General features: G+C 33.6%; 1 protein-coding gene across 9 annotated transcripts; it reads left to right on the top strand.

Annotated features, from left to right (window-relative positions):
* Positions 1-2,350: 2,350 nt before the first annotated feature.
* On the top strand, positions 2,351-14,500 carry LOC105333480 (peptide methionine sulfoxide reductase MsrB). Of its 9 annotated transcripts, none has more exons than XM_011436482.4 (4): positions 2,351-2,451; positions 9,275-9,502; positions 10,284-10,456; positions 11,682-14,500. In XM_011436482.4, exons 2-4 carry the CDS (start codon positions 9,285-9,287, stop codon positions 11,819-11,821), a joined length of 531 nt encoding a protein of 176 aa, XP_011434784.1. In that variant the 5' UTR covers positions 2,351-2,451; positions 9,275-9,284; the 3' UTR covers positions 11,822-14,500. The 9 variants fall into 9 exon arrangements, with proteins under 9 accessions (XP_011434784.1, XP_011434779.1, XP_011434782.1 ...); XM_011436477.4 differs by lacking the exon at positions 11,682-14,500 and adding an exon at positions 10,865-11,112; XM_011436480.4 differs by lacking the exons at positions 2,351-2,451; positions 11,682-14,500 and adding exons at positions 6,940-7,009; positions 10,865-11,112.
* Positions 14,501-15,593: the final 1,093 nt, after the last annotated feature.

Raw genomic sequence — 15,593 nt, 5'->3', positions numbered from 1 at the left:
TACGGCTAGTAACCCCTCCATCATCGAAAGCTGCTACAGAAACCTTAAACGGGGAGGGGTTGATATCATATTGGATACTAAAGGTATGACATATGATTGTCCCTTCCCCAATAGGAGATATCTTTCGTCTCAAAGAATCAACACATAGAGTGGGCTGCTGGAACGTCCAGATCCTCTATCAAACAGGAAATCTTGCAGGAAAAGTGGTAAGAGAAATGACGCGTTACAAGATCGAACTCTTTGAAATAAACGAAACAAGGTGGACATTAAATAGGTCAGAACAACTTGTGCGAGAACATCAAATACCATACTATGAAAGAATTGATAAATCTCATAGCTGAGAAGTAGCCTAAACTAAAACAAAATACGCTCATATAGATATTTTTAAAATGGAAAGTTAACCTGTTATAATAGCCAATATTACAAGCAAGATACAATTTAGATTTCGTCCAAACTGACTGCAGAAATGTGCTTTACACCAACAGAAAATACAGAAAGGAAAAAGAGAATATCTTATCTGAAACCTTCAAAAGATAGGAGATGATACACAATCTTATGATGCATTAATCATCTTGAAAGGATGGAATACAAAAGTTGGAACAAACAACCAAGGCAATGAAATGATCAAATTATCATCCAAATGCTTAAAGACACTTAGAGATTTCTTAAAATTAAAGTATTAAACTGGTTCTCGTATTTCATGATAAACTGTGATGAAAATGACGAGAAAACTTTTGTCGCACTAACTTACTTAATTATCGTCTTCGCACCTGGTGGCGCACAAGGCTGTATCCAGGGACCTCCAGTGACCGCGGTCTTTAGCGATTCTCTCCATTTCACCCCAGGTCTTTTCAGTGTTTTTGAACTCGGTGGTCAGAGTTCTTCTCCAAGTTTCCTTTGGTCTTCCTCTGGCCTTCCCCTGGCGTTTCCCGTCTGATAGAGTCCATTTTAACGCTACTTCTGATATGTTATTGGGGTTCCTTCTTACTGTATGTCCAAACCATCTTAATCGTTTTCACTTTATCTGGATCATGATATTTCTTTGAGTTGTTTTCTCGTACAGTGCCTTGTTGGTGATTTTGTTTGGCCAGTACATACTGATCTTTCTTATGCATCTGTTGTGGAATCCTGAGAGCCTCTGGGAATCATCGAAGTAGTGTTATATATGGTCAACGCTTACTCTGTCTGGGAAAATTAAGAGATAATGGATCTTGAACAATGCATGGAAAATAGAGGAAACGTGATAAACAAAGAAAAGGAAAATGTTGAATCCAAAACACACAATAACGCAAAATAAATGAAAATAATTTGCAAAGTGTTACTCTAATGTCAATACATTGTGGGTGTAAAACAAGAATCAGAAAGGTGTAATAACACAAACCTTATGAGTAAAAAGTAGTAAATGTAGCCACAAAGCGTTCAGTTTCAAAGGTTGGCTGTTCAAAGGAAATTTTGAAGATGGGTGGAAAAGGCGTGTAAAATGTCTATATATGGAGGAAAATTTAAATATCAACAAATCCAATTTAAAATATATATATCATTCAAAACAATGTATATTTAACATAACATTGATATGTACCCCTTTAGTTTGTTCAATACTTTGAAGATGTTGATTTGAACCGGCTTATTCGTATCAAAGCTTCCAAATAGTGTCATTTTTGTAGAACTTCAATGCCTTCATTGGGTCTGTGCTCCATATTTTTGTCGTATAGTCTTAATAAGGTCTAATGGAAAACGAACCGATTTCAATCAACAAAAACGTGGAATGATGACCCACTGTACATTAAATTTATAATTTTTTATTCCAACATTTTAACGATTTTAAGAATAATACAAGTCCGTAAATTTGTGGCCAAAGTCGCACATAGCTTTAAACAACGTCTTTTTTGGTGGCCTAAATGGCTCAGTGGTTAAAACACCAGACTTTAGTTAATCTTTAGGCTGTGGGTTCGATACCACCAAAATTTAAGGCAATATTTTTTTTCTTATCGTCTGTTAAAATATTCAAAACTAATCGGAGTTATATATTGTGCTTTTGCGAACTTCTATTACAAAATCATCAAATAGATTTAATTGGAAAAAAATTTAATTTGAAATTGCATTTCATGACTAAATCAAATGGGCATTTGCGCTATCTTATCCCCCCCCCCCCCCCTTTCTTCAAAAGATGTATTATAAACACGAATGGTGGCCACGGTGGTTGCATCAGAATGTATACACATGTACATGATACAGCTTGTTGGTGAAATATATTTAATAAGTTAAATGAGAAAATGATATGAAATAAAAAAAAATTCAGATTGTTTCCTTACAAGTTATATCCCTTGTTGATGTAGCGTGTAATAATCCGGAATATTTAAAATTACAGTTCTAGGTTTTATAGTTTAATTTTTCGTTCGTTCCGGGAAAAAGTCATCCTCCTGACACTGATAAAGATACTGGAACTGATAGGTAAAAAACCGTAAAATGGTCTTTATTTTGTGTAGTCAGTGAGTAGCAAGTAGTTGAACTTGAATTTAATAGCTGATCTAACGTTTTGTGCGGGTCAAAAGCTTATAACAATTGTTTTAACGGCTACCCTCTGTTTTTCAATGGTCTCTATGTTCCACAGTGCAGAGAAGGCCAGGCAGAATGTTTATCTTTTGGTGCCGTAGTCGTAATTGGTGAACTGGAACTTGTAAGCTTTGACATGTAACGTTATATGTCGTTGTTTTAAGTGAAAGTTAAATTCCTTTTTAACATGAATTGCTTATGATATCAGGATATTTACAGTTATTTTTCATGATAGTGTCTGAGTGTGTAACAGGATTGGAGAAATAATGACCGAGATTCGAACCCATGCCCCCTGAAACTCTAGTCAGGTGCTCTACCCACTGAGCTTTCTTACTGAGCTATCTGGTGCAGTATTAGAACCAGTCTGACAGTCACAATAGTAGGGTTGGATACCGGTACATGGTACAAATACCGTACCGAATAGTTGCTTTAAAAATACTGGTAAAATACCGTTTCATTTAATACCGGTACTAATAACGGTATTTATGTATCTTTGAAACCTTTTTATACAATTAAAATGATTTTAAAAAAACGATTACAGACTCGCTAAAATCGAATTCTCCGCGTATTAAAAGGATAGGCTAATTAACGAAATATGAGCTTTATCATTCTTAGTACGATACTTGATTCGACTGCCAATACTTTAATAAATCAAATAATAAGTTTTTAAAAAAAAAAGAACTAAAATAAATTTACAATGATAGTGTTTAAATTTTATTCTGACAATAAATGTAAATTAAAAAGACAAAATGGCGCGAAAGTTTTTTATTTATTTCCGTTCTATTTTCTGATGTTTCTTCAATTAATGCAACCAAACAATGGCTGGCAACCGGGTAAACCGGTCGGCTGTTTAGTCTCATTTCAGTAGGAAATCAGATGGTGGTGTTTGCAACAATTGCCAGTTATTTTGCCTGGAAAAAGGGGAAACCACAAGGAACTTTACTAAACATTTGAAATTAGATTTAATTTATTTGTTTGTTAATCTTTTATTAAAATATTGAAGCATAAACATAGTTTGTAAACTCATATGTTATTGTAAATATATGATACTATCTTTTTAAATTATAACACTGAAAGATCAAAAACACATTTATTGAAAAAAATACTTATCATTCTCATTTATTGAGGTCTAGTACCTGTCGTTAAAAATACGGTATCATTTTAAAAATACCAGTATGGTGTCGTACCGTTTTATCCTTAACGGTATCCAACCCTACACAGTAGTATGATATTGAATGTTATCAACCACTTTTGAAAGAAGTTTTCATAATAGTCTGAGGATGAATTATTGCCAGACTCTTAGACAGGTAGCAAGATTACCTCCTGGGGATCTCTATCACAAATCTATTCATAGTGACATACAAGGTTGTAGTAGGGTGGCTTAGGATTCCACCACAAAATTTATGAATTGTATTCTTATGGTGTGCAATCATAGCTGTCACTTAGCATTACTGAATGTACACGTTTGTGTACTGGTATATGTATTGATTTGGTTTCTTAAAAAGAAACACATGAGGCAAATCCGGCAATAGGTGTATTTTATTTTATTTTTTTTGCATGAAATGTTGTGGTATTCAAAGTATTGATGTGTAAAACTTGTATTTATTTTGCTTCTGCATGAATTAGGTGTGTCCCTAAAGTTGGCTTTTCCTCAGACCTAATAACTACAACGACTGCCTTGTGTTGGATTATTTAAAAGGGGGTAATGGTTATTTGAATGTATAACTTAAATTATACTTTGTATGCAGTTTACATGATTAAGAATAATGGTGCAGTGAGCATGGTGAGGTGTCAGTTAAAATTATTATAAATGCATATCATCAGAGAAGAAATTGCAAATTAGAAAAAACAAATTCACAGGGTTATAATGGGTATTTCTGCTCCTTACTAATTATACATGCTGTTTTAAGCAACTGGGAAATTTTACAGTGGTCATTATTAATTTCGCAAACATCTTGAGAGCAGTAGAATCACTAAAAGTATGCTGCTCTGTCAAACTGCTTGACATTAATTTAAAAGTTGATTTCATTGGAGATACACTAATAACTACCTAATTTTAGTTTACAGTAAACTTCATACAGTGATATACTGTGGAATCATTTAAATTTGTGGGGGCCAATTTTTGTGAATGCCACAAAAAGTGAGCCACCATGAATTCAAAATATTCCACAGTATTTTGGCAGCATATTAAAATCATAATAGATTTTTTTATAATCTTGAAAAAATGTTTTTTGAATTTTACATCAATCATAAAACATAATTGTGAAACAAATAATGAATCAAGAAATGTTTATGAAGTTCCTTTGATCCTGGCCTGAATGTATTGTTATCTTCCTACATATATTTTCTGTTCTCCATACAACCTATCTTTGTGAATTCAAATGAAAAGGTATTATGGTATCTAGCCCATTTACAAAGTTGTTTCAGTTTTTCCGGAAGAGTTGTAATGGTAATTGTAATAAAATGTAGATTTGTGTGCAGCTTTTAGAACTTTAAGTTGGCAAATCAGAGTGTTGAACACATTTTTAAGTTAAGACCTATGCATTGTGCTCTCAGAATTACAATTCTCAACAGTCTCTTCACTAAGACATTAAGATTGATCGATATTATAATCTGTGGTTTTTCAAATTTTGCCAGTGGCAAGATAGATGGGGGAATAACCTAGGTACATGTACAAATGTATAACCTAGTACATGTAATGCGGTCAAGATCGTTAATTGAGAGAATGTACAGTAACTGTAGATCCTAAAAATGCATGTCTGAAATTGAGAATTGCTTATTTTATACATGTAGACCCTAAGTAATGGTAGCTAACGTGTAGCTGTAAGCTAGTCGGATGTTGGCTGGATTGTTTGTCTGTATGAATGCCAGAAAGTCTGGGATGTATCTTATACCTTTAAATCAAGTTGATGGAAAACTCAATAGCTGCCCGACTGAATGGTTTACTTACTGCTGTCATGACTTTGCTAAAAACTATTTTGAAATATGGCACTGGCTCTCCCTGTCACGTCATTGATGCACTTTAATTTTTTATTTTCATACATACAGTACATTAATTGCCCAAATTATGACGCGCAAAATACGTAGCTGCCATAATACTGGTTACTACACAGTAATTGCATTACAGAAGCTAATGATGACTTTGTGCTGCTTTAAGTTCAATGTTTTGAGTCCATGGATACAGCATTGCTTTCTCTTTATTGTGCTTGTTCAGTTGAAAGGTAATTGGCTCTGGAGGCTTTTACTTCTTACTGTGAGCTAGGAAAGAGCTCTCGAGTTGATTATCCATCACTAATGAAAATTCCAGTCAAAAACAACTGGGATTAACAAGTGTCTATCCTTAACTTATTACATGTATTTGATTTTAGAAGGAGATGGCAAACAAGCATAACAAATTGCATATAAATATTCAACTTTGTATTATCTCTTGTAATATATGTAAACCTATCTGCAACATGTATATATGCTGTAGATTTGTGTGTAATTGCCACAATTGTATATCATATAAAAGTGTAAAGATCTTTCTCCAGCTGACATTCAGTGTTCTTAAGATTAATACTTGTTCTATGTCATAAAATTTTATGCATTATTTATAAAACTAGTTTTCATGTGGAGATACTAATACTTGTACAAGTTGTCACTACACATATGTCATTGACAAATAAAAAAATATTGTAAGGTTATACAGTCAGCACACAAGATTACCATTGTATATACTCTTGAAAGAAATATTTCTCCATGTAGCCAATTTCTTGTAAACAAAATTTTAATGCATAAACTTCAGAAGAGATTTACATTTTCAGTATCATATTCCTAAGATTTGGTTGACTATGGAGAGATGAACTTAAATGATAGGGTAGAGACTTGCTTTGGTCCATTAATTCTGACCTTCAGTGGCTTTACACCACAGGTCATATCATGAAATAGATATTTCTCCACATAGCCCATATTTATCATATTTATTTTCAGAATTTTAAAAAAGATATATTCAATTTAAAATCTAATATTCATAAGGTACGGTTGACTGCATGAACAAAGGTGGAGATGAGCTTTATCGATGGGGTACAGGCTGGCTACTGGTCCAGTAATTCAGCCCACAGTAGCTATACCCCCCCCCCCCCCCCCCCCCCCCCCCCCCCCCCCCCCCCGGTCATAACTGGTCATACAACGATTCTGCTGAATCATCATTTTATTAATGACCATGGTAGTGGAAAATTCTAAGTATTTATTTTCCATTTTGCTCGGACCTTATGATTTATAGCATGTTATTATATTCATTCAGTTTAAAAGGCTGTATTAAAAATACTCTTTGCATCAAAATTGTTTCTCCCTACTGGAGCCTCAATTTTCAAAACAAGATAAGCAATATACGTGTATTTTTATAGATCTATAAAGTTTACAAAATGCGGATATCAAACTGATGGGGAACACCAGGCTTAAAAAAAAACTAACACAGGTACAGTTTAAATCTGTCTTGTTTATTTGTTTTTTAGTTTTAATTAACCAGCCTTTCTTACATGTAAATGTAGGATATTCACAAAATTTTATCTATTCAAAATTTTGTCATTGATGTTTTTTAAAATTTTGTGTAATTAAAGGTACAACATCGAGTTATGTTGGATGAGAAATCTGATACACCCAGCTCTGTAACTGAAATCTTTAGAACAGTTAGGAGACAAAGCATGTGCATTATTGTCTCGACAGTCTTTGATCTTGTATCTTCTTTAAGCACTGGGTATAAATTGGATTGACCTTAAGATCTGCTTGCCATTCTGTTTAACAATTTCAATTCATTGTAGAATATCTTTCATCATTTTATCAAAATATACAATTAACTTGTGACCTTAGGATTCATCAGAGTTTTTTTGCTGTGGACACCGACAGACACAATTTCTGAACACAACTGACCTTTGACTTAGTGTGTTTGTGATCAATTAAGTCTGCTTTAAGATTTGTATATATATTTTTTTCATTGTCTTGTATATTTCAATAAGTTTTTGAATTGGTATATACCATGCTTTTTATCATTTCAATCAATTTATTTTATCATCTCAATCTAATGCCTTGCAAGAATTTGATGCATGCATACTTTGTGAACCATAAACTTGGTTTGAATGATGTATGGAGAGTGGATGTTGATTGGCCTTATCACACAAACCCCCTCTTACTGTACTACAGAGTAGATATCTTATACGTGCACACTTGGCCAACAAAAACCCAACAAATTGCAATAGGATGTGTGATGATCTGTTCTGATCATTAAGATCTCCAATTTCCTTTAAGACACTGATACACCAACAATTAAACCACTCATCTGAGATCAGGGGAAACTCTACTTGTCCTGCACGTCATTCCTGTCGTCCCCCACCCCATCACCCACTTACATTTGCACATCAATAAATATCTGACCCAATGAAGGATGCCTGAAAGCCAGTGAGATCCAGTATCTCGATTGTATCCCGGACATCTAAAGTAATAAAGAGGAGAGGAAAGATTTGGACAGCTAAGGCAGACAGGTGGACTAGATAACGGGAACAATTGGGCAGGTAACGAGTAGTACATGTAAGGAGGTCAACCTGCTATTTGTTCTCTTGATTATTGTGGCGATTTTTGCTGTTTGCTGTTTATTTATCTTAACATTTATAAGAGGCAGATGTTTATTTATCTAACACATGTATTATAGTGTAAGAAATACCACTTGGTTTATACATTTTTACTCTTCCCAGTGTGTGCCTGTGGGAGAAAGATAAACATACATGGTATAAGTATTCTCTCCATGGAGAGAACCCTGAATCTCCTAATTGCACTAACGTTGTCTATACACATGTAACTCGATGTGTACATACATACAAAAGTACATCCTGAAATGTCATTATTGGCACCCCCCTCCCTCAATCCATTACCCAACAGACACAGCAACCTGTTTGTTGATATGTTGGCGCACTGCAGGTAAAAACAGAATCTTTAGCTGTAGTAGCTAGCCTCCATGGATTGTAGACGTAAGCTTCATCAATTGCGTGGATCGGTATTACCAAATGGGAGCAAGACTTCAGTAGTATCAACAGGCCCCTGTAAGCAAGGTTTTTATTTGTTGTGTTTGGGAAAGTTCACCATATCAATATTGTTTGTTGACCTCTAGCTGAAGTCAGCAACAAAGCTGGGAGAAGTTGTGTGTTTGTGTAATGTAGGATTATGATAATATTGCATCTCCTCGCCACTGGAGAGATAGCATTGTACAGAGTTAGCAGGGTGGATTTTGTATGTGTATTTATCTTGTGTTTCAAACAAAACCTCTGAAATGAATGCTTCTAGTGTGTTTACTTGTAAATATCAGTGCTCCTGTGTTGAATCAGCTTTCTCTGTTGGAACAATTTGATTGATGATGAGGAATTTTCTTTTGATTTACCATTACAAGTTGTCTGATTTTTTTGTTTTCAAGTATGTGTCTTTAAAAAAAAAGATTGTTTTATATGGAAAATGAGTGATTTAAAGTTATTTAAATACCTCTGTAACATATATCAATTACTTTTATCTTGGAAAATTATTTTTATTAACTAGAGCTGATATTTTTGGTCTTAGTATTTTCTTATTTTTAAAGTCTTTTTGTGTGTGTTTTTTTTTTAGCATTATTGCAGAACAAGTTCAAACGATTGATATTAAGTTCTATTACATGTTCATGTATGATTTGATTTTATTGGTGAGAATTATTTCTATTCACTAGGTGAGTGTCTATGAATGCACTGACCTTTGACCTGGTTTTGATCATCTCCTGGATGAATATCCTTCATGCAGTAACCTCGGCCAAGCGGGAAACTGCTCCGCAGATCAGGAAGTTGAAATCCTCATGTGGCGGAGGGTCTGATTGCCCGGTCAGCTTCCCCAAGGCTGAGCTGAAGAAACGCCTCACCCCCATTGAGTACCATGTGACTCAGGAGCGAGGAACTGAAAAGTAAATACAGTAATATGTAGAAGTATATGAATTTGAATACTCATATTGGAAATTATTATCATGAGAAGTAAAACAATCAAATGTAAAAGTATACAATTCAAATATGATTACAATTCTAATATGATAATTTTAAAAATTTATATTTAGTATCAAGAAAAGTACCGGTAGTATACATGTCAGGAATATACAATAACATGTAGAAATATATTTTGTTTGATAATTTTGAAAATTATTTTCATAAAAAGAATGTGTTAATACCTGCTATTTTAATATGTAGAAGTACATATATATGAATATATTTGCTTATTTTTTAGAACTGTTTTTAGCTTAAAGGGGACAATCAATTTTTCTTTCAAATAACTTATCTGATGCATACTGTACTAGTAATTCTTGGCTTGATTTTATATGACACTGTGCTGTTAGTAATAGATGATCGAGGCTAGTTTGCAAAATGCTGGAGCTCTTATAACTGTTATTTTGTTGTAAATGCAAAATGTAACTGCTGAGTAAAACGCTGTTGACATTTTGAAAATGGATTTATTAAAGAATGGAAGAATGTGATGTGTCTCTCTATAAACCCTTTTTACTTTTGAAATTGGTTCATGTCTAGACATGATGACTTGATGAACCTGTTTTAATGAGATAAGTGTGTGTATCCATATACCATGTATACTGTCGAGTCAGCAGGGGTGCTCAATGCTTTCTTATGATGTAGCTATACACATCAAAGCTCTGCAATGAATACCATCCTTTCATATTTGTTCTTTGTATGTGTTGACAGGGCGTTTTCCGGTAAATATGTAAGCAACAAAGAGGAGGGGGTGTACACATGTGTGGTGTGTGGAAATCAGCTGTTCTCTTCAGACACAAAGTACGACTCCAAGTCTGGCTGGCCCGCCTTCTATGACGTCGTCAGTAAAAAGCACATCACTGTCAAAGATGACATGTCTCATGGTAAGAGTTACCATAGTAACCTGATTTCCTTAAATGCACTATGTCCGATCAAAGCGTTTTGTCATGTACATGTACTTAATGAATGGAAAAAAACCATAAAAAAATATCACAAAAAGTTTGTCTTTTTTGCTCACATATTTAGAGCCAACATCATTACGGCTCCTAAGTAAAGTACATTAGCTGTTGCTTTTATGCTCCCCTTTTCTTAGACAATGATACAAAGTCTAACAATGGTATACTTTTAACAATTTTGTCTCAAAAAACTCTGATCAATAAAGATATGTCATTTTACTAAACATGCATTGAGAACACTATAGACTTCATACAAGTCAATGTTTAGCAAGCAGATGTTGGGAAGCAAAGTTGAGATTCAAAAAAGCAAGTGTGAATTCTGATTTTTATTGGCAGGAATGAGAAGAAGGGAGGTGGTCTGTTCAAAGTGTGGGGCCCATTTAGGGCATGTTTTTGATGATGGTCCGAATCCAACAGGGTTGCGTTACTGCATCAATTCTGCAGCTCTTCTTTTCCAATCCAAATCAGAGATCAAATTCAAATCTGAACTGTGATAAAAAGATTAAACATAACCAGGAACAAATTGTAAATGTGACAATTTAAAAATTCAGTTTTAAGCCAATAAACAATGAAGATTGATTAAATATTGTTGGTTTTTCTTTGCATCAGAGAATATGAGGTTTCATATTTTTAATGATTTAATTTGACTAAATAAAAGTAATCAATCTGTAGGATTCAGAATTTAATTTCTGTACTGTTCCTAACTTGACCCTGCATTTGACATTTGCAAATATTTTTGTTTCTTTGTACCTCATTTACCATTGAAATAGTTTAAGAGAAAAAAACATTCATTCAATTAGATAACTTTAAAATGAGAATTCAAGCTTGAGACCTCTTTCCTATAATTTTGTAATTTGGGAGCTACTTCCTGAATTTTAATTTACATTTATATTTAATTTACATACATGTATATTTAATTTACATGCATGTATATGAATTTGTGATTGAGTCTTTTGCTTTAATTAGCTATACAGAATTGTATTTTTAATGGAGGAAGTTCACATACGAATTTTGTATAAATCATAGTGAATGTTTCTTTAACGAATAAAAAAAATTACACTCTTTAGTACATGTATAATAAACATATCACGGTATGAACAGAGAGCAATGGTGCATGATGGTTCTGATAGTGAGGGATTTGTTTGTGTTGTAGGAATTGCACGGGTGGAGGCCAAATGCGCTGACTGTAACTCACACATAGGTCATGTATTTGACGATGGCCCGAAGCCCACCGGGCTGAGATTCTGTGTCAACTCGGCCTCCTTAGACTTCAAGAAACAGACCACTGTGTGACAGTTTGGGGTGGATTTTAGGACAAAAAGGTCATTGCTGCTACCTACAGTACTGTCAGGAAATCAGGGGGAAGGACTTGGCTCACGGGTCGCAGAAGCCCTCCATCATCTTTATTCTCTTTTTTCAATGTCTTGATTTTCTCTGAAATTTCTCTCTTTTTTTCTATTTGTTTTTTTCAAAATATATTGAAAATTTTTATTTTAAGCTCTAATTAATAATTATGAGTCTACAAGTTGATAGTATATCTTGTTACATCTAGTTGTAAATATATATTCGATGAATGATTAATGACCTAGCTTTTTCTTCATGGTGCTATTTTTGTTAAATGTGATGAACATGGAGTTGTCTCTCTTTAAATGTAATAAAATGATAATCTTCCAAAATCCTGATCTGCTAAGCTTATTGTGCCATTTGCCAACAGAAGGAAAATACTATTTTATATTTTGATGTATTTTCATTATCAAAGCAGTTTTATGGATATTTTTACAGAAAATGAAACTTACACAACAGTAAAGGCAATCAGAACTGTAGCATGTTGTTTTCTCATTTTATTCTTGGGTAACTGTCTCTCATTTTGACCATTTTGGAATTTACACTTGCAGTGCAATCTAGAACATGAATATTATATGTTCATCAATGATCAATACTAACTCTTATTTTTGTGTGGAAAATTTTGATGATTTTTCTGCTTTAACCTATGAGTTTATGGATCTCATTTTTAAACACAGTTCATACTTGTGCAGTTTTGTACTTAAAAGTCATTAAGGTTATCATATAGGAACTTTTTTTTAAAGTTATTTGTAGCATTTTTTTAAGCATATTGTATGGAATTTTTTTTTAATTAATATCAAATGCATGTTGACTTTGATTACTAATCACTAAAATCTGTTTGTTAACTCTATATTAAATCCATAGTTTGTGACTTTGTGTGTGCTATTATATCTCCGTATTGTAATGAAGATAAATCGTCTGTGTTTGGAATTAATGAATCAGTGCTGTTTATTTCTATACTCTCTGCTTTGTTACTATGTCTTATATTTCATCATGTTGTATTGGCACTTTCTAATTTGTTACTATGTCATGTTTTTGTCCTATGTTGTATGGGCGCTTTCTGATTTGTTATTATGTCAAGTTTTTGTCCTATGTTGTATGGGCGCTTTCTGATTTGTTATTATGTCATGTTTTTGTCCTATGTTGTATTGGCGCTTTCTGATTTGTTACTATGTCATGTTTTTGTCCTGCGTTGTACAGGGCATCAGATTTGGCTTGTGTTGGCCATGGACATCTTTGTTTTGTGTTTTCTTGCCACCATTGTTTTCACTTCTATTCATGTTGTGGGACTAGAAAATTTTATGGTAAAGATGGAGAGTATTTTTTTTTTTATATGGGTTTGTGTTTAATATTATGGAATGTCATGGAAAACTGTTCGACTTGATTATTGGTATTCTATTAAGAAATGTTTTCTGGGAGTTTTTTTAACAAGTTGCTCTACATGTACTTGGAATGTTGGTGTTGGTGATGGGTGATTTTTCATTAAATCAGAAGGGACAATAATTCAAAGGAATCTCTCTCTCTCTCTCTCTCTCTCTCTCTCTCTATGAAAGTCCAAAATAATTTTGAAAGTTGTTTGATTAAATACTACATGTAATTGTTTGAAGGAAATATCTTACTGTTTGTTATGATATAAAATCACTTAGTTGTAGCAGGTTCTAACTAATCCATTATGGCTTGTGTTTGTTATATTTTGTAGAACTGGTGTAGCTTTATCAATGTATTTTATTTACCACCAATCTTAAGCTTTATCACAATCACTCCCTCCCCCAGGAAGGGGTCAATCAGGAATGCCAACTCTGTAAGTGACATTTTACATATCTTGGATGCCACATCCAAAGTCATGCTCCTCTACAAACTGTTTTACTGAACTCCTGTCCAACTGACGTTTGGATTTAAGTTGAGTTTTGGTGTTTTTTTCTCCTTTTAAAACCAGGCATTGGTATACAAGAGGAGAAGGGAATGGTTTTTATTTTATCAATGAGCTTTTTTAAAGTTTTAATTAAAAGCTTACTTTTTTGTAATGATAGACTCTTGTTATGTTCATTTTAGAAAATAAATGCAATGTTAGGATTTTTTTCTTAATATAATCAGGATTTGTGTTTGTACTACATGTACATGCTGTAGGTATATTTTTGAATAAATATAGATACCTTATTTATACTAGTGTAGGGATATTTTGATATACATGTATTGATAGCAAGTTTTATGTATCTACATGTTTGTAGCTGTGATATATATATAGTTGTTTGGGTTTTTAGATAATTTATTTGTTGTTATTAGTATTTAATTAAATCTTGAGATTTTTTAAAATTATTTTAGTTTATGAATCTCTTTTCTCTTACGTATTCAGTATGTCGTGTTCAACTCTGAATTACACATTTTGAAGCCAGTTAGAAATACTGTACAGTGCTCTACAAAAAATTCAGTTTTAGATCTCTTGATGTGACGTTTTTCATTATCTGTATGAACAAAGGTTGCTAGTTTTATGGATGACTTCCAAATTTGTAACCCCACCCGTATTTTTAACACTTACTCGTTACCTCTGAAGGGTGTGTCTTTTTCAAATATCATCGGCAATAACCACATTTTTTTTCTCGTAGTAATAAATTGCTTGTTATTTTTCAATTCATTTGTTTGTTTTGAATTTGCTGAGAAACGTGCGTGGTCAACAACGCTTGTCGGTTGCTATGGAATATATAACACGCTAAAAGTAGTACAAATGAAGCGTGACGCAGGGTGCGATTGGATGAAATGGTGTTTGCTGGGAAATATTTATAAATGTACTTTTACTAGAATTCAGCGTAGTTTTTAATGAATGACTAAGATCTAAAAATTAACAGAGGTGAAGGAGATAAATATGTGAGCAGTTTGTATTATGATAAACAAACCAGGTCATTTGGCTTGTAGCTTCTACTTCCTCATGAGTAATCTATCTCTCTCTCTCTCTCTCTCTCTCTCTCTCTCTGCGAAGAACGTAGAATCTTTTAGCAGCAATAGAAGCCCCCCACATTGTAGACAAGGGTAGGATTCGCGGATCTCGCCTCAGTGAATAAAGGAACATAACATGATAGGCGGAATTCGATCGCGAGCTGTCTTGGTTAAAAGATTGTAGATTTGCGTGATGTAACTTTGTCTCTCAAAAGTGCTTAAAAAATCTTTACGCCGTATTTTATACATCTACTTGCGTTAGGACATGTATTTCAATTTTCTAATTTCAATAGACATTTACAACAGACTTTCCGAATAAAGAAAAGCGCTAAACTCCCACACTTTTTCACTTTCTGTTTTTAAATGTTTAAAAATACCAGGCCGTGTGCCACGAGACCATTTGCATGGCGTCCATGTAGGAGAGACCGATGTCTCTCTTTAACAATTTCAAAGGACGACGACCAACGCCCGTTTGTTTTCAAAAGATGTGAGATGAAAGAATCTAATAGAAATTTGATATGAAATGTATACATGGGTTCATAAAATGTCTACACATCGTTAGTTTTAGAGAAAGGGATTTTCTCTGTATTGATGCTGCTTCATAAATTTGCTTTATCATCACCTGTGTCGCATGGGATTCGGACCGGGATCATTTTTTTTTTGGGGGGGGGGGGGGGTTGTAACGAAATAACAGTTTAGCAATAAAAAGACAAGAAAAAAAACATTTCGCCAAGAGTATAACATTTTAAAATTTCTCCGTTATCTGCATCATTCATACACACAAGGAATT

The sequence above is a fragment of the Magallana gigas genome, chromosome 8 (genome assembly GCF_963853765.1).
Source record: "Magallana gigas chromosome 8, xbMagGiga1.1, whole genome shotgun sequence".
NCBI lineage: Eukaryota > Metazoa > Mollusca > Bivalvia > Ostreida > Ostreidae > Magallana > Magallana gigas.
Note: the sequence above shows the minus strand (reverse complement) of the source record. Positions and strands in the feature narration are given on the sequence as shown.